Source organism: Pleurodeles waltl, chromosome 2_2 (genome assembly GCF_031143425.1).
Source record: "Pleurodeles waltl isolate 20211129_DDA chromosome 2_2, aPleWal1.hap1.20221129, whole genome shotgun sequence".
Taxonomy (NCBI): domain Eukaryota; kingdom Metazoa; phylum Chordata; class Amphibia; order Caudata; family Salamandridae; genus Pleurodeles; species Pleurodeles waltl.
The window spans coordinates 926,688,911-926,709,502 of NC_090439.1; the positions used below are offsets into that span (position 1 = coordinate 926,688,911).

Here is a 20,592-nt window from a genome sequence, read left to right on the forward strand (position 1 = left end):
CCTGGGGGATGTGGCCACCAATTTGAGAAGCTTCAAAGGGTCAGCCCCTGTCACATGCAGATGATTGTTGATGTAGCTGGAGTGGCACCAATCCCACTGGCTGAAAACCCGCCCCAGAACTGATTTTGTGGTTGTAGGTCCTCATTTCCCTCAACACACCTTAGGGCTGTGCCCCCCAGAACTCCGACCAATAGAAGAAGGATATAGCAGCAGCTATACTTACAGAAGAATTTCTTAGTCTCAATGTGGAGGATTCCGCTGGGACTAGCGCCAAGCAGCACTCCTTCATTGAATCCTGCCTGCAGCACAGACGAGACAATTCCTCCAGGGAAAACAAAAGACAAAGGGCTAGATGTACGGGCCATTTTTGTGTTTGCAAATGGCCCGATTTGCAGAATTGGGCCATTTGCAAACACAACAAGAATTTGCAATGCAGTGGGTCTCGTGTTTGAGTTAGAGCTATTAGCATTGTAATTTCCTAACTGGACTTTTCTTGCCACATAAATTGAAAATAGAAAGTAAAACAGTTGACATAAGCGAGCCGATTCAAAGCACCATGAGCGTGAGCACGAAGGAGAGACACAAAACGAAAAAAAGAAGTTTGCGCTCATTCAAATATATTGGCAAACTTGTAATTATCCATGTAACAGGGTTGGTCCCGAAGGTAACAAAACCGCCCCAAGGAGGGACAAATGTAAAACATTTACCAATGATGATAACGGATTTTTGAAAGGCAAGCCCAGGAATGAGCGATAGTGATGGGCGTGAGGTGGCTGTGATTAAAAGGCCACATAGATACCAAGACGTCGGAAAAGCAGTGCTTGCGTGCTGCTATGCTTAACCTAAACATATCTTTTTTTATGTACAAAGCCCAAATTGTGACCAGTAACCTATTGTCAAATCCCAATATGGGTTTTCGGATCGATACTTGGAAGGTGCATGTTTGAGGCATCCCTTCCAAATACTGATTTGCATTGGAATGCGGTTGCAAACATTTACATTTTACTGCCAACTCAAAGCAGATTGTAACCCATTCGCAAATGGAAAAAGGATCGCATTGACACCCCTTCCCTTTTAAGAATGGTTCAAAAAAGGCCTGCTCTTAAAAAATAAAAACAAAGCTTTTCATGTTTTATTTTTTAACGCATCCCATTTTCCTTTAAGGAAAACAGGCTGCATTTAAAACAAAGATTGTTTTATTTAAAAGCAAGCATAGACATGGTTGTCTGCTGAACACAGCAGGCCACCATCCCTGTGATGCCAGTGAATCATAGTGGGTCACAGAAAGCGACTCACCCCATTAATATTTATGAGGTAGTTCTATTTGCAACCCACTATGAATTGCTAATAGGCCAGATATCACTTTTGTACATTGGTAATAGCGATAGCCATTTTTTGAGAATCACTATTTGGCAATTTGTTAATCGTTTTACCAATGTTGGTTATCTCACTGTTAGTCAGAAGGGAAATTTTTCATTAGGATATACCTCATCCTTGTTAAGAGACAAACTCATTTCTGTGGTGTTTATTCAGAAAAACCACTTGTTAAGGCATGGACACCAAAAATACCTCAGATGCCCTGCATGGTTGTGGAACACTCCTCTTCAATTGCATCCCTGATATTGGGAAATTTAAAGGGATATGTATGAGAAAAGATTTACCTATGTTTGCTAGTTTGAGGTTTTAAGATTGAAAGTAGGCCCCAGAGGCTTTTGATGTAAGGCAAAAGCCTCTGGTTGAAATTTCTCATTCACCTAGAGAGTATTCTCTTTCAATAGCTTGTCTGTGTCTTAGAACACTTTTGGGACTGATTTGAATTGGACAATTCTAAGATACGACATTGTTTTGTCCTTTATGCTTCAACTTTGATCAGCTGCACATTAGAATTATTTCACAACACTGTTGTTTTATTTAACTTTAGTTGTAAAAATACAAATAAAGAAATACCCATTTGCAGTGAATTTAATACAAAACCGTATTGCAAAGTGTTATTATCAGTCAGTGCATCGCTTGCAGTTGGTGGCCAGAATGGGTTTAGTCCTGAACCACGTATACACATCGGGCGAATGGTAATTTTGATTTAAAAAAAAAAAAAAAAAACTAAGAACCTGGATTTTTTTGTAGGTGTACTTTGCCACTTGCTATCTTTTTGTCCATGATTTCCAGGCCTGTAGTTCAGTAGATTGTGCTGCTGCTTGCTTACAGCTGTATCTGGACACCTGCAAACGCTTTAGTGTTTTTTTCATGAGGTATGGAATAAACCGACATTGCAAAAGCAGTTGGTGCTTTTTTTAAACATGTCATGGATTCATTTATTTTTGTGTTACTTTTTTTGGTCACATTTGTATGCTTTATATTCTGTTTTTGATCAGTTGTTTTTTTTGTTTTGTTTGTATGGCCATTTGTTTGTATTAAAAACATACAATGTTGAGAGTAGTGTTATCTATAGAGTCATTGAAGATGTCTCTAGTGACCTGTGTTGAAGTCAGGATGAGTGCATGATGGGAAGTTTTGTCATGAAGCTTGTATGCAGTTCAGTGTTTATACTTGGTAGACAATAAATAGTTACTTACCTTTTACAACAGTTTTTTGCAAAGAGTGTTTTCATGAAATGAATACACACCACTTCCTTGTGAAACTACAGAAAAAGGAGTCTGGTTTAAATTGTAGTACCTTATTAAAGGCTAACCTTTTTCAGCATTCTGTGCTAATGGGGATAAATATTTGTGGCATATATCCCTATGTCCATATCCAATATAAATTTCAATCGTAAATGTGCACAACAATTTGTTCTCACCTTAGTGTGTTCCGGTGATCATTATTCTGCAAGAAAAACAAATGGACAACAATAATAATGAGACATAGACGTCAGTCACACAAATATACATACAAAAACATAGCAGAAACTCTGAACATAAAAATGTACGACCAGGTATCATTCTACTAATCATAGCCACCATTATAACACAGGTGAGACCACCTTTAATGCTGAATTATGAGATTATCAGTATCCCAAGTGAATGAACATTGTCCTGCTGTTGGTGACACCTCATGCAAAACCTGTGTCTTCGTTCATGCTTACATGTAGTTCAATCGTACCCAACTGTTGTAGAAGCCTTTATTAACCCGGGGAACCCAAAGGAGCATTGCCCTATAGTCACACACTGTGGGAATTTATAAAACTGCTCTTTACTCCAAATGCTGTAGTGAGTATTTGCATCGACCTATTCAGTTTGTCTTAAAGGGCTTGTGATCCTTATCAATGTTACCATCCACTTCACTATGTATCCTCATCTAATGTTGACCTACTAGATGGTGTGTACTGCCAGCTGTTCAGGCTGTTTGGTATGTAAGAGGTGTTCTGGCAGACCTATTCTTAACTTATGATGAAGTTTGGGCAAGATATATTACTATCATATCAAATGCAGTAGCCACTGGGGCACCAATCCCTGAGCCTTGGAAGGGTGCAATTGTAGTCGTGTTTTTTAAAAAGGGCGATAGGGCCCTCTCCCTGTAATTATAGGCCAATTAGACTACTAGACTGTGTGCAAAAAATGTTTTGTCACTGCCTTCTGGGTAAGATTCAAGATTGGATGGCCGAACATGATATTCTTAGTCTACTACAGGTTGGGTTTCGAAAAAAAATATTTACTATTGAACAAGCCTTCAGGTTCTTGCTCCTGTGTTGGAAGACAGTTTTCATTGGCAAAGGGAATTTGTATGTCACCTTTGTGGACTTGAAATCTGCATTTGATTTAGTGCCTCATAATAAGCTGTGTGAAGTTCTTTCATTGATGGCAATCCTGAGCATATTCTTGCATTATTAATATAGCTTCACGAGGATAATTATGCAGGTGTTAGGTGGGATGACAAGGGGCAGCTAACTGACAGAATCCAGGTGTCAAGGGGAGTACGTCAAGGGTGTGTCCTTGCCCCCACCTTGTTTTCTTTATATATTAATGATATTGCTTCCTTCTTACTCGGAGTGGAGCCTGATGCACCATCATAAGGCACACACAAAATTCCGGTCCTGCTATTTGTAGATGACACACATCTGATATCTAAGACCCCAAGCGGATTACGAAAACTCATGTGCTTTGAGGAATTTTGTTCCATGCGGGATCTTGAAATCAGTGCTTCCAAAATTAAATGAATGACACTCAATAATCACAAATCCTTTAAAGGAAAGTTTATGGTCGAAAAGGTGAACACATTCAGGTACCTGGGCTCAATGTTTACAGAGAAAATGTCATGGAAGTCACATTTTGCAAAGCAGGCATTAAAACTAAACCAAACTACAGGGGTTTTAATAAAGGATTTTAATCTCTCATACACTAAACCAATACGCCCTGCACTCCAGATTTACAAAGCTAAAGCTGTGAGCTCGGCCCTTTATGGGGCTGAACCACGGGGTCATGCCAAAGCTCAAGAATTAACCATTTCTGAGAACAATGTCTTAAGAAATCTTGTGCCCATCCCGAATAGAACTCTGCTGTTTCCCCTTTTTAAGGTCCTAGGTATGAAGCGCATAGGCTACAAGGCTCGCCTACGTCCTCTCTTGCATTGGATGAGTCTATGGACCACCCAGAGCTTGCCTTCTATACCCCAGCCCTGCAGGTCATTTTAGAAACTGACCACACTCATAGTATCCCCTGACTCAGACACATCAAAGAGATATTTTATTAGCTTGGGCTCAGTGAACTCTGGGATTCTCCAACTATTCCATCGTTCCCTTCAAAAATCAACCTAAAAAAAACAGTATTGGAAGAAGGTAGACTCTGAGGAACTTGGGGTTGCACTTCACTCTACACTATCATGTGACTTTGCCGACCTAAAAGAGATCTACAAATGTGAGGTCTTCTGGGACATAATCACGGTGCCTAGAGAAAGGAAATTGTACTTCCAGTTTCACATAGGTATTTTGCCACTAAGATCACTTACCTGTCGCTGGGCACCTCAGGGGTCAATTACTTGCCCAGCTTGTAAAGCACCTATTGAAAATCTCTCTCCTGTTTTTATTTGTCTGCCCTGCCTATGCTGCCTCTCTTAGGAAATGGTTGGCCCCTGCTTGTAGATTGCTGGGTGTCTGCAGGTCCAGTACAGCCCTTCGAATTCTTAGATCAGACGCTCGTTCGACTCTGGTGATCGCTGTTGCCAAGTTCTCTGGGGCAAGTTGGATTCTTAGAGAACATTTTTTACCAGTATGACGGTTTTAGTAACAATATATCAAAATCGCTCTGGAAGAGCACCTAGGTTTTATTATTTTTGTTTTATTTATGTATATGTACTGTACTTATTTTATATTTTTACTGTGTATTTATATGTTGCTGCTATGTGCGTTTATGGCCCTTGTGGCCAAAATAAAGTTATTTTGATTGAAGTGATGTATTCCTGTACCCTGCTCCCCTGTAGTTATAGTATGTAGAATAATTTACTCAAGTGCTGTCCGAAAGAGCACATGGAAAGCCCGTCATATCCAACAGAAACACCTCCAAAAACATAAAAGAATGCTCCTTACGTAAAATTCAAAGTCCCAAAAGACCAATTATATCAGTGTCTATTGCGAACGAACAAATGTCAGGAAATAGACAGGAACATTATCACTCACTACTCCAGGGTCCCGCCTCTGCCAAATTGCTGTGGTGTGCCCTCTGCCCATGACTCTCAACTCTATTTGTCTCCTTTTTATTGCCGGTATGACCGCATATGTGACTACGTGAAGCATCATTAGGTGTAGAACGCTGCAAGCAGCCAAAACTTGTGGCGCCCATCTTCCTGGTAGGAAATTTGCATCTAAAACCTGAAGGTACCCACGGCGCCCGCAAAGCCTAATAACCACAAGGCAATGCCTTACAGCATTTGTTAAGTCTTAGGCGATTAGTCCGTCATCAATTTGTATTTACTTATCATCCATAAAGTCAAAAACAAAAAATATAAGTCTGTTTATAGAAAAAAGTCCACCTCATATATGGAATAGTAATCGTATGGTGCTTTTTCGCATGGGACTGCTGTCCTTTCACTAAAGTGTGTATATTATAATGTGGTACTTTAATGTTGTAGTTTAACAAAGTTAACTTTTACTATTAAGTGTATGCTGTGTCATTGAAGGGATGGAATGTCATCATGTAACCCTTATGGCATAGTCATGTTTTAAGGCGGTTAGGCGGCGCATGTAGCTGTTGGTTTCTGGCTTTCCAGGCACATGATTTCTCTGTTGAGCAGTGATCACTATCCAGAGTGTCCATCTGTTTCTCTGGAACCATACAAAAATGTCTTATGCTTCTGATGTCATTATTGTATTTTCCAACATGCACCCCTAAAAGAAGCTTAAAGATAGGTCAACTGGTGCCAAAAGGCTACATTCTGTCCCTCCAAAGTTGTTCTCACTCGGTACATCAAGTGTTGTTTCCGTCTTAATAAAAATATTATTTGTTCAGTCACTCCGCCGTTAAGCATAGGTTTATCTATAACTATCCACTGAATGTCATTCTCTGAGTGGTGTGCTTCCAAAAAATGGTTCTTAAGTTTTGTGGATATATGGACACATTTAATAGAGCTCCAATGTTTACTAATCCTGGAATTCACCTTTCTCATGCCTATATACCACAACCCTTAGGGGCACGTGATACAATAAATAACTCCAACAGGTTGACAGTTGGTGTGGGAACAAAACTGCTATGGTGTTAAGTCTAAGTCTATTTCTTTAGTTACTGTGGTAAATCTGCAGACACTACCCGTTCCACAAGGGAAGTACCCTATTACTGGATCAGTACTGCATAGTGTTTTTATGGGTTCTGTCTTTTTTCATTCTAGGTCGTGTTGAACCAATTAATCGATTAAACTCTTACTCCTCTTGAAAGAAAACCCTGATGGTGCAAGACGTAATCCTTTGCTGTTTAAAATCGTCCTGTGTTTATTCACAATTGTTTTTTAACTTGATTTGATGCTGCACTGTATGTTGTGACACAGATCAATTTTTCATTGTCCTGCCTCTATCTTCAAGAAGGGCTCTCCATTGTTGCTGCATGCCCTTTTGCTTGCCTTGGTCACAACCTGTGTAGGGTGACCCCAATTCCTCGAGTTTCTGGATGGGGCCAGTGCTTCCTCATCATAATCATCTAGTGATGTACAATTATGGCATACTCTTAGAAATTGTCCAATCAAAAGGTTTTCCCTCAATGCCATTGGGTGAGAACTGGTGAACAGAAGGAGGGTATTCCTATCAGTTGGTTTATGAAATACTCATGTGCTGAGTTTACCCGCCTGGGGTATAATTACCAGGTTCAAAAAATGAAGATCTGCTTTGGCCATGGTAGATGTAATTCTCAAGACCGATTACAAGAGTTCAATCATGCTGTGAATTCTGTTGCCTCTACCTTTGTTCCATACCAAATTAGGAACTGTCATCAATATATATCTTCAAAACCTTCATTCTATCTCTGTATGGGTTGCCTGGTGAGTAGATGTGCTCCTCCTCAAAGTGTTGGACGTATAAACAAGCCAAACAAGCTAAGCTTGCAGCGAAAGTGCTTCCTAATGAACTACTGTGGATGTGTTTGTAACAGGTCCTATTGAATTCAAAATAATTCATGGTGAGAGCTATCCTAGCCAAAGAGATAAGGAACTCTTGATGAATCAGGTAGCTCCCCTTCTCTTTACTTGTTAAGTCCTCTTTTACTCCCTGGGTCTACTATTGAGGTGTACTTGTGTTTAGCGATTCAATGTTGAAAGGGATCAGTATCTCAGATTCATCATCAAATGTAAGAGAATCCAAGAGGCTTAACACTTGCTTGGTGTCCTTAAGTTATGATGCCATTTTGACAACCAGGGGGCGCAGATGATGGTAACAATCCTGAGACAGTTGTTCCTACCCAGAGCCAATGCCAGACACTATTGGTCTTCCAGGGACAGGTTATCCCTTTGTGGATTTTGTGAATAGTATTGAAATTTGGAATCTTAGGGTTCGCCTGAGTCAAAAACAAATTGCATAGGTCTCCGTAATCCCCCCTTTCTTACCTGTCCTTCCACCTCTCCGTTTTCAGGTGCTACTTTTTTTTTGGGCTTAAAGACTCATTTTATTTATGTGTATGTGTATTTCTGTTGTCTCTTTTGAGTACATCTCCCCCTCTGCTGTATTTGCTGGCCATGTGCTTCCCCCGTCCTTGTGTGCTTATCCAACACTCGTGCATTGCATTTTCATCCATGTGCTTCTCCGTACCTCTGGGTTGTGCTCTCTCTCTCTCTCCTTTGCTCCCCCATCAATTCTTCTCTGCGCCCTATGTTATACATTGCGCACCCCCTCCTGTTGCTTTCCCCTCTGTTGCTGACCCCTCTTTGCCCCCTCCCCCACTGCTCCCACCTCCCTAATGCTATGTTTTTTTTTTTTTGTATACCAATCCAACTCTGATCAGCGGACAAAACAAAGCACTCGCATCATTATATAGGCGTGACCATGCTTGATGTGCGCACCTACAAAATGATTTGGCCGGCCAGGTTTGACTGTTTTTTTCTTTTTAAATGTCATGCTGCACGTCATCACGGACGCTGTGTAGCATGGATATAACCTTTGGCAAAGCCAATAGTTCCCAAAGGCCCGACCAATTGGCTTTACCAGTGCTTTTTTCACTTTGCAAAGGAGAAAGGGAGCATCTTTTTGGATAGTGGAGCAGCTGTCTTAAACCAGCGTTTGATATCTCTCATGCGAAAATTTTATACAGAAACCAAGCGTTGTATCTATATCGGCATTGTTTGCTTTAAATTGGAGAACCTTTCCTTTCCTTTTTTTTGTGTGTTTCGGTATCCCTCACAGGAGTAGAGTTATTCATTGTTTATTCATTTAATGAAGGTAATTTTTTCTTCACCATGCCCAAGACTCAGTTTAAATTAATAGCTCCATCTTATGTAAGACAGTTATCAATTACTGGTTAGTCCATTCACCTCTGAAACCGGTCTATTACTGTGTGTTGTCTAAAATAATATTAGAAACATTCTAGAAATATTTATTGACTCTTTGTGGGGTCCTCCTTCTCTACGGTTAGAATAACTACTCTTTCTTAACAGACATGTATATTGCGCCTGCTGTAAACTGTGTAGTTGTATTAAAGTACTATGTTACAAGAATCTTCTTTCCTCCATTTGTAGATTGTTATTAAGAAAAGAGAACCCCTAAATTTTGCAGTCCCAGATGGGAACACATTGTTCTCCAGCAGGCTTGCAGCACCCACTCTAGATATTCCATTCATGAATCAGTCTGTAAGTAGCTAGTATTCTGTTTCTTTTAACCATTGTTTTTATTGTACTTAAGTCCCCAAATTGATACATTTGCATGCACTATATTGTATTGTGTAATGTTGCATTGTAATTGAATTGATAGAAAGCTCTATTTCTGATGTATAGGTCTACCTGCAGATTCCTCACCTTTGAATATCTCAGATGCCAGTCTTGATTCTGAAACGTGTGATATAGTTGCCCAGCACCGATAGCATGCGCTGGCTTCAAATAATCACTAGGGACTGGGTCATACTGATGTCACTGGAACCATATAGCGCCCACCCCGGCTCCCTGACATGAGTTACTTTTTTCTATGCCTTTCGATGCAGGTCCATTGCTTCTCTCAACTCTTTGGTGAAAAGATTTTGCTCTCCTAATTGTTTTTGGGAAAGCTCTAGAAACATGCCCCACCTAAAAAAGTGGAGGTTTAAGCCCTTCCCTACCGAGGACTTTTTATGGTGTCTCGTCTCCATATACAACTTTTCCTTATGTGTCCTCTGTCTTCGCATGAACTCCAAAGCAAACAAAGAGATCAAAGCCAAGCTTTTAATGACTCGTACTAGAGATGGACTCGTACTAGAGATGGCCCTAAAGGTTGAAAACGGTCAGAGTAAAGGTCTAGAGCCAGAATCCAAGTCACCTCATTCTTCCTCTTCATCTAAATCTTCAAGGGAAAGAGGAGGCACAATATAAAGAAGAAGAAACACTCTTCTTTGCGCAAAAACTAAAAATCCAAAGGGTAAGTGGCATCTTCCTCTCTAGAGTCGGAATCAGTAGTGGTGTCTCCTCCGGTTTCACTGGTGCCGCCTTACCTGGCATCAGCACTTGAATTAATCTCAGCCACTTGTAATCACTCTGGGCTGCATCCCAATCCATCTTTATTTTGCACACCGTACCGCCTCGGTTTGGACCCGGCTATATGCAAATTAGATTTGATCCTGCTCTTATGGAAACAGTCTAGCCTGAACTCCCAAGCCAAGTCCTCCCTGAACTGGAAAAAAAGCAACCCAGAACCTGTTTTGCCCTGGTTATGGGCTCATCAGCCGGGTATAGCGTGATTCCAGTGACACAGTGTGCACGGGACCCATGTCTTGGCATACCCATCCCACTTAGAGCGACAGATCAGGCTTGACTGTTCCCATGAGGAGCAGGGTCCAGACAGATTTGCTTATGGCTGAGTCCAAACTGAGGTGACCTGCTGGGGGAAAAAAACAATGGATTGTGATACGGCTGAGCCATCACCAGTGGCTGAGATTATTTCAAGCATTCCTTCCTCACCTAGTTTTTGCATTCACTTCCTTAAGTGTGCCGGGTATGCCGAGATGTGGGTGGCAGGATCACTGTACCATTGAAACCACGCTATATCTGGCTGAAGAGCTATAACTAGGGTGAAACCAGTCCTAGGTTGCTTGTGTTTCAGTTGCGGGAGGACATGGGTTGGCCTTTTGGGCAGGACTGTTCCCATGAGGAGCAGGGTCAAGACTGATTTGCATATGGCTCGGTCCAAACTGAGGTGGCATGGTGGGCAAAAAACGATGGATTGGCATGCGGCCTCCGCGATCACCAATGGCTGAGATTGATTCAAGAATTCCATCTGTCGCCTTGCTGTTTTTCAGACTGCCAGGGCTGCGGTGGCGGTCGGATCGCTGCCAATGTGGCAGTCTGGCAGCCATATTATGACCGTGGCGGTTGCGCCACGGTCGGACCGCCAGCACCACCACTTTTCGGCTGCCTGGCGGTGTTGGCATTCCCAATATGCCAGGGCAGTGCCGCCGTGTGGATTACGAACTCCCCCTTTCCGCCGCGTTTACATGGCTGTTGCCCGCCATGTAAAGGCCCATGGGGGCCCCTGCACTGCCCATGGCCAGCCCTGTCGCGCTTTTCACTGTCTGCTTAGGAGACAGTGAAAAGCGCAACAGGTACTGGTGCACCCTTTGCACAACAACATTGCTCAATTGTAAGCCACATCAATGTTGTGGGCTGTTTCCTGCTGTGCTGCTGACCCAGCAGGAAACTCGTAATGGGACCGTGGGAAGAGGACCGCACTGGCGTTAGTAACCTGACCGCGGGAGTTTGGCAGACGCCCTTTTCCGTTCGCCAAACTGTGAATGACCCCTTATGTGTTTTAAAAATAAACACATTTACATCTCAAATGCGCGATTTTTTATTTTGGTATACGTATATTAATTCAACCAAGAAAAAGCTTCTTCTTTGTTAGGCTGGGATGCACAGAGGACAGCTACTTCTAGGTAGCTCGAAATCTTTCAGTAGCTCACGAGCTACTCATTGGAGAAGCCTGCTCTAGCCATCATCAGTGTGGGCCTGAACACTGTGGACTGTTAGAAGGACCATGAGCTCATCTGTAAGATTGAGAAGGCACACCTGACTGCACTGTACAGGCTTCTCGATGGATGTGCAAAACACCTTAATGGAAATATTGTTCGACGGGGAGGGCTTTTTTGTCTGAAGAGGGCGTAGTGCTTGAACAATTTGAGAAAGAGCGAGCCACAGTGAGCTCTCTGCGACTTCAATCGACCTCTTAGGATCTTCGCTCCTCTGTAAGACCCAGGGCCTTTAGTGGAGACTTTCAGTACATTTGGGCCAATCTGCCCTGCCCAATCAACAGCAGTGGAACTCTATTGTCCATCAGTACATGCACAACCACCTTCTTCCTCCTCTACCCTTCCCCGCCAGGGAAGTCTCTAGTTCTTATGTGAAAGAGCATACCAAGCAGATGGGAGGGTGGGTTTCTACATGCATGACAGGCTTTAACTTCGGGCCAATGGTTCTAAAAATGATAAAAAAGGGATATGCCCTACCCTTCCACAAGCAACCCCCTCCAGTTTTTCCCATAATTAATTTCCTCCAAGTTACCATCTTCAGATATTTCAGCAAGAGGTTACGGCCTGCTGGAGAAGGGGGACTGTGATGTTGGTGCCAGAGCAGGAAAATTGACATTTACTCAGTGCTTCCTGGTTCCCATGAAGACCAGTGGTTTTTGTCTGATCTTAGATCTCAGAATCCTGAGCTGGTACCTGCACAAGGAGGTGTTCAGCATGGGTGTCGCTTGCTCAGGTTTTGCTAGCTCGAGATACAGAAGATTGGATGGTGTCCCTCGATCTTCAGGACATCTATTTTCATGTACCGTGCGTAAGATCACCTAGGAAGTATCTTCACATTGTAGTGGGATCTACTTATTACCAATTTGCAGATCTTTCCTTCAGGCTAACTTCGGCACGTTAAGGCTTTTCCAACGTGATTGTAGTGGTCACGGCATTGGTTCCAGCATCCTGGAAATATGGCAGATTCCATTATGATCTCCAGGGATGCCTCAGTGGTTTTTAGTTGATGTCAATCGGAGGAGAACTTGTCTTGAGACTTATTTTCTTACCTACTTATGCGTACTACCCATACTGGGCTGTAAGTCAATCAATCAGGACTCTCCAGCCATCTCTGCCCTGGGCTTTCTTTCAGTCTGACTCCAGGTGTAACCTATCTCCTTGCAGTCAGCCTCGAGGCCTCAACGTCAGGTGTTTCCTGGCCTTCCTCTCTTCCTTTTCCTTTGAGGATTCCATGTCAGGGCTTAACTTGTGGTGTTAGATGTGGGCTTGCAGAGGGTATGACCTATCCAGCCCCAGCGTCTTTACATGGTTTGTTCTTAAGCAGGGAGTTGGAAAGTCTGCTGCCATACGTTGTTGTTGCTGATTGTGTTTGTCCAGCAGATTTGGAGGATTTTCTCTCAGACAGGTGTTGATGAAGGTTTGGACTTTGTTAGAGGTGATCACTGTTGCCCTCTAAGTTTTTGCTTCATACAGAAAGACAGATTTTACGTTGGTGTTAAAAAGTCTGATCTTGGTTTGCAGCATAAAGTCCTTGGAGCTCCAGATCATATTTAGCTAAAGAAGGACCGCCCTTGGTGTGCCGATTATTCCCTCAACATCGGTGTATGCACTGCCCTGCTTGTCTGACACTGACTAGGTGGGTGAAGTCTCAACCTCTTCCAGTGCATCGCCTGCAAGAGTGACTGCAGTTGTGCTGGCTGCGTTATCCTTCAGGATCTTGTTTTTTCCTCTGTGGATATTGGGGACAAGTTGTGCTGATGTGGCTAGCCACATTGTTGATCTTCTCTTGCAGATTGGTATGGGTTGTTAGGGCCAGCTCGTCTGCAAAGTCCAAGTCGTAGAGTTGCATCTAAGGTGTTCACTGGAGTCCATGTCGGCTTCTTGCTGTGTCTGTCTCCATAACAACCCTGATGGACTCCGGTCCTCATTCGGAAGGCTACTGTGAGTAGTCCTCCATGGATTACTTGATTACCTTGCAGGTCATTCCCTCGTAAGATTTCCTGATGATTCTCATGAGTTTATTTGGCACACCATACAGGCAGAGAAGTTTCCAAAGGGTCTCTTTGTCCACACAGTTGAATGCCTCCTCTTAGTCTATGAAGTTGACAAAGAGGACAGTTCTTCAAAGTGCTCCACCCATCTTTGTTGTTGGCCCTTGTTAACCATGACAGTCTTTCCAGTTTTGTCTTTAACAGGTATTTCTGGCTTGTGTTGAGAAAGGTCCTTCAGTTCCCAAATTACTGTGGCCATGGTGGTGACTGATGTGTGTTTCTGGGGAGCCTGGAGATCAGGGTTCTTTGGTCACCAAAAGAGGAGAGTTTACACATCATTCTGCTATAACCCCAGCCATTCTGACTGGATCGCAAGGCTTTTCTCCTGTCCCTTCGTGGTTGACCCATCCAGATCTTAAGGGACAGCATAACTGTGATGCAGTACATCCAGAATAAGTGAAAAGTGAGCCCTCACCTTCTCTATCAAGAAGCAATCAGACTCTGCACTTTGGAGTATCAAACCATGTTCCGGCTTGCAACTAACCATCTGGCAGATTCACTCAGCGTCCGAGCCGACCAGTCAGTGTCATCTTGCTGCCCATGAAGAGAATTTCAATGCAGAGGTGGTTCTGGACATCTTGGCCCTGTGATGCATGTCTTGGGTGGATCTGTTCCCAGTACAATGGACCATTTCCCAGTATACTGTGCCCTTCAGTATCCGTTGTAAGGAGCTGTAAAGGGTGCACTTTAGTTTAGTTGACGTGGAAGCTTCTCCTACAGTTCGCTTTTCCCCACACACCATTGATTGCTTGGTTTCTGAGGGAAATTGAGCATGATCTGGCCCAAGAAACTCATCTTCTGAGACTGATCGAGAAGGATGTAGTATGCAGACCTGCTGAACCTCTCCGTGTGTGTTCCCCTTCATCTCCCTGGTCAGTTTCCGCACTCCAGTTTCCAAGCGTTATACCTTCTTAAATTGAGATTGAGCAGGACATTCTGAATTCAACTTCCACCAGAGGTGGCCAAGGTTGTCGTGTCATCCTGTTGTTCCTCGACTAAGTCAGTTTATTCTGGGAGGCAGTTGTGCAGGCAGATATATTGACCAGTTGAAAGTGACTTTAGCTAACATCTTCTGAATTTGCGTTATCCTCGGCTGTACAAGGTTGCACTGTTTGTCATGAGGTTCATTTTGGTGTTGTCGTTTTTTTTTTTTTTCTTCTAAATCTCCCAGACCATTCAGTTTTTTTGTATTCAATTTCCGAAAATCTTTTTTGGCATCAAGCAAAGGGACCTGAATTTATTGTTCCTATTTTTAATGGGTACTCCATTTGAGCCCCTACATAGTAGCCAGTTGAGACTCCTTAGGTTAAAGACTATTCTTATTGGTTACGATGACCTCCTCCCATAGAGTTGGCGAACTACATTGTGTTTGTCTACCTTTCATGTTCTTTTTCCAAGATAAGCTCGTACTGGGAACTAAAGCAGCTTGTCTATCGAAGGTAGTGTCCACTTTCAATCTCAAGCAGTCTGTCACCTTGCAAACTATTTATTCACTGCCCCCACCCTACCAAGGAGGAGGAGCAGTTACATAGGTTGGACCCCAAACATGGACTAAGCTTTTATGTCAGTTGCACATATCAGAGAAGGTCTGACAACCAACGCTTTGTCCAATGCGCAGCATCAAGAAAGGTAAAACAGTCCAAAACAGAACTCTTTCCTGCTAGATTATAGTTGTTACACACTTGAGAAAAAACTGTGGCCTGAGGGTCCGGGCCCATTCCACCAGGGCAAAGTTTTCCAAACCAACCCTAACTAGAGGTGTACCAGTGATAGATATCTGCAAAGCAGCAACATGGACTTTCCTCCACACTTTTAAAAAACCCCCACTATTGTTTGGATTTGGAGGTGAGGTGGGATGGCCACATTGCATACTCAGATTTACAGGACAGTTTCCTTCAGATCCAACTTCTACGATGAGTATTGGTTGATATTCTATTTAAAGGTGGGGAATCTGCAGGTAGACACTTGTACTTAAGATGCAAATGCATTGATGAGTAGAAAATGTGAGAGTGCAGAGTGAATTATGTTTGCAGGAATCGTTCAGATTGTATTGTAACAAACATACACATGCATGAGTTTAGGAGAGAAGTGTGTGAATAGTATGTCATGCATGTGCATACTTACCATCTGTATTGTGGGTTATAGCATACAGTTCAAACCAAATTGAGTGTGAAGCTTAGAAAGGATCTGGCGTTGAAGGTGATACCGATGTTAAGTGCAAACTTTTGCTGACATAGTATGTGGTCTAGAGTTCACCCTGTTGCAAAAAGAGCAGTCACTAGGAATGTGCAGCATGCAATCAGCCATGGTATATGCTGTAAGAAGTTAGTCCAGGAAAGGCAGGGGTCAACCTATGGGGTAGACCCACTGTTTAACTAAGACACTTAATTTCAGCAGAATTTAGTTTTATTTGGCTGCAAGCATTGCATAGTGTTAGTTTAAGCACCCTTGATTTTCCATGGTCTTAATGTGAAATATTGCTGCTTTTCTGACAATAAACAATATAATTTAGTCTATTGGTCCTTTTGGGGCCTTGGTGATGGACAAGAAATTAAGGCTTTTTTGCATTATACTCCTTTTCCTCTGCACCATGTCATAACTATTCACTGACAAACCTAAACCGAGCGCCCTTATAGCATCTATGTGTCAGCACTGGGAAACCTGGCCAATGTGAAAGCTGAAACCCTTAACGAGATGAAGAAGGATACTTCATGGCTTTTCAGAAACTGAAGAACTTAAGGTCTAGCTAAAAGGATGAAATAAATAATGGAAAAGTGTAATAGGAATTTAACTTTATTTAAAGCTTGGAATGTCCTCCCAGTCACAGATACTCATACTTCAGTTCCTTCTGCTCCTTGGAATAGCTCCCTGGTGTCCTTATTGAGATGGAGTAGTGGACTTCGACACAGAAATATAATGTTCTATGGCATCTGTCGCTGTAGATACACATGTTCTGCATAGCTCGCCATCTGGTGTTGGGTCGGAGTGTTACAAGTTGTTTTTCTTCGAAGAAGTCTTTCGAGTCACGGGACCGAGTGACTCCTCCTTCTGTCTCCATTGCGCATGGGCGTCGACTCCATCTTCGATTGTTTTCTTTCCGCCATCGGGTTCGGACGTGTTCCTGTCGCTCCGAGTTTCGGAACGGAAAGTTAGTAGATTTCTGAAGATTTTCGTCGGTATTGTTGCGTTCGGGATCGGCGTAGTTAGATTCAACACCGCATCGAAGATCGACGCGCTCCGGTGCCCTTCGGGGTACTTTTCAATCCCCCGTCGGGGCCTGGTCGGCCCGACGGCGTGTCCAACACCGCCGATGGAACGGACCCCGTTCCGTTTTTGTCCCAAATGCCACAACAAATACCCGTATACAGACCAACATTTGGTCTGTAACCTGTGCCTGTCACCTGAGCACAGTGAGGAGACTTGCGAAGCCTATCGCGCGTTCCGGTCCCGAAAGACACTCCATGACCGTCGAGCCAGGAGACTTCAGATGACGTCCACGCCGACAGCGCACCGAGAGTTCGAGGAACAAGAGGAAGAAGAAACCTTTTCGATCCACGAATCGGACTCCGAGGAATTCGACGATCAAAGAACCGTGAGTAAGACGTCGAAAACAACACATAAGAAAAGTGACAAGGCCCAGGGGACGCCACTGCCACCAGGCCATGGCTCCACCCATAAATTCGGTGACCGACCATCGGCACCGAAAAAGGCCCAAACAGTGCCGAGATCGTCCGACTCCGGTCGAGACACCGGCACGCAGCCTTCTCGGGATCGAGAAAGTGCTGGAGAGAAGCAACGACACCGAGATAGCGGTGTAGAAACGGCTCGACGCCGAGACAGCGGCACCGGCGAAGATCGACGCTGAGAGGTTTCGACTCTAAAAAAGAAAAAAGCCACCTCGGAGCCGAAAAAAGATACAGGCAGGGTTTCGGTGCCGAAACAACCCGTAACCGACCCAGGTCCAGGCTCTTATACAGAGGAGCAATCACTGTCCTCTCAGATGCGAAAGCATAGGTTTGAGGAAGAGCTGCAATCCACCGAAGTGGACCATACGCAAAAACGTATTTTCATACAGCAGGGAACAGGAAAAATAAGTACCCTTCCCCCTATTAGGAGAAAAAGGAGACTGGAGTTTCAAACAGACCAGGCGCCACAAACAAAGATGGTGAAAAAGGTGACTCCGCCACCCTCTCCTCCACCTGTAATTAACGTCTCACCGACGCAAACTCCGTCACATTCCCCGGCTCACACCACCATGAGCCAAGGTGACCAGGATCAAGACGCTTGGGACTTATATGACGCCCCAGTGTCGGACAACAGTCCGGAGGCATATCCAACAAAGCCCTCACCACCTGAAGACAGCACAGCATATTCTCAAGTGGTGGCTAGAGCAGCACAATTCCACAACGTAAACCTCCACTCAGAACAAGTCGAGGATGACTTTTTATTCAACACCCTCTCCTCCACCCACAGCTCCTACCAAAGCCTGCCTATGCTGCCAGGTATGCTTCGGCACGCAAAGGAAATCTTCAAGGAGCCGGTCAAAAGTAGGGCAATAACGCCAAGGGTGGAAAAGAAATATAAAGCACCTCCTACAGACCCTGTTTTCATCACCACACAGCTGCCACCAGATTCCGTCGTAGTGGGAGCAGCTCGGAAAAGAGCCAACTCCCACACATCTGGGGACGCACCACCCCCAGATAAAGAGAGCCGCAAGTTCGATGCAGCTGGGAAAAGTCGCAGTACAAGCTGCAAACCAGTGGCGCATCGCTAACTCTCAAGCACTACTTGCGCGCTATGACAGAGCCCATTGGGATGAGATGCAACACCTCATCGAGCATCTACCCAAGGAACTTCAAAAAAGGGCAAAGCAGGTGGTTGAGGAAGGAGAGAACATATCAAATAACCAGATACGATCTTCTATGGACGCAGCAGACACAGCTGCAAGAACAATTAATACATCTGTGACCATTAGAAGGCACGCATGGCTAAGAACGTCTGGGTTCAAACCAGAGATACAGCAGGCAGTGCTCAATATGCCATTCAACGAAAAACAACTGTTCGGACCAGAAGTGGACACGGCAATCGAAAAACTTAAAAAAGACACTGACACTGCTAAAGCCATGGGCGCACTCTACTCCCCGCAGAGCAGAGGAACCTACAGCACCTTCCGCAAGACACCCTTTAGAGGGGGGTTTCGGGGTCAGGCCACACAACCAGCACCTCGCAGGCAACACCGTCCAGCTACCAGGGACAGTACAGGGGAGGCTTTCGGGGCCAATACAGAGGAGGGCAATTCCCTAGGAATAGAGGAAAATTTCAAAGCCCCAAAACCCCTACAACCAAGCAGTGACTCAGATGTCACTCACCCCCTCCACACAACACCAGTGGGGGGAAGAATAGGTCATTATTACAAAGCATGGGGGGAAATAACTACAGACACTTGGGTCTTAGCAATTATCCAACATGGTTATTGCATAGAATTCCTACAGTTCCCTCCAAACATACCACCAAAAGCACAGAAATTGTCAAAACAACATTCCGACCTTCTGGAAATAGAAGTTCAAGCACTATTGCAAAAGAATGCAATCGAATTAGTACCAAACACACAAACAAACACAGGAGTCTATTCACTGTACTTCTTAATACCAAAAAAGGACAAAACACTGAGACCAATCCTAGACCTCAGAATACTAAACACCTACATCAAATCAGACCACTTTCACATGGTCACGCTACAAGAGGTGTTACCATTGCTAAAACTACAGGACTACATGACAACCTTAGACCTCAAAGATGCGTATTTCCATATACCAATACATCCATCTCACAGAAAATACCTACGGTTCGTATTCAAAGGAATACATTACCAATTCAAAGTATTGCCTTTTGGTTTAACAACCGCACCAAGAGTCTTTACAAAATGTCTAGCAGTAGTGGCTGCACACATCAGAAGGCAGCAAATACATGTATTCCCGTATCTAGACTATTGGCTAATCAAAACCAATTCACTAACAAAGTGCTTACAACACACAAATCAAATCATACAAACCCTCTACAAACTAGGTTTCACCGTCAACTTTGCAAAATCCAACATTTTGCAGTGCAAAGTACAACAATACCTGGGAGCCATAATAGACACAACAAAAGGAGTAGCCACTCCAAGTCCACAAAGAATTCAAAATTTCAACAAGATCATACAACGCATGTATCCAACACAAACAATACAAGCAAAGATGATATTACAACTCCTAGGCATGATGTCTTCATGCATAGCCATTGTCCCGAACGCAAGACTACACATGAGGCCCTTACAACAGTGCCTACCATCACAATGGTCACAAGCACAGGGTCACCTTCTAGATCTGGTGTTGATAGACCGCCAAACGTACCTCTCGCTTCTATGGTGGAACAGTATAAATTTAAACAAAGGGCGGCCATTCCAAGACCCAGTGCCCCAATACGTAATAACAACAGATGCTTCCATGACAGGGTGGGGAGCACACCTCGATCAACACAGCATACAAGGACAATGGAACGTACATCAAACAAAACTGCATATAAATCACCTAGAAATGCTAGCAGTTTTTCACGCATTACGGGCTTTCCAACCAATTATAACTCACAAATACATTCTTGTCAAAACAGACAACATGACAACTATGTATTATCTAAACAAACAGGGGGGGACACACTCAACGCAGTTGAGTCTTCTAGAACAGAAAATATGGCGATGGGCAATTCACAACCACATTCGCCTAATAGCGCAGTTTATTCCAGGGATCCAGAATCAACTTGCAGATAATCTCTCTCGATCACCAACAAGTCCACGAATGGGAAATTCACCCCCAAGTTCTAAACACTTACTTCAGACTCTGGGGAACACCTCAAATAGACTTGTTTGCAACAAGAGAGAACGCAAAATGCCA

The 20,592-nt window shown here is 43.7% G+C and overlaps 1 protein-coding gene across 2 annotated transcripts in view; it reads left to right on the forward strand.

Annotated features, from left to right (window-relative positions):
• EBAG9 (estrogen receptor binding site associated antigen 9) overlaps positions 1 to 20,592 on the forward strand; it is a 166,001-nt gene that overhangs the window by 90,397 nt on the left and 55,012 nt on the right. For both annotated transcript variants that reach the window (XM_069220632.1, XM_069220633.1), the window contains one exon: positions 9,142 to 9,252. In XM_069220632.1, coding sequence (XP_069076733.1) covers positions 9,142 to 9,252 — 111 coding nt within the window. The remainder of the gene's footprint in view (positions 1 to 9,141; positions 9,253 to 20,592) is intronic.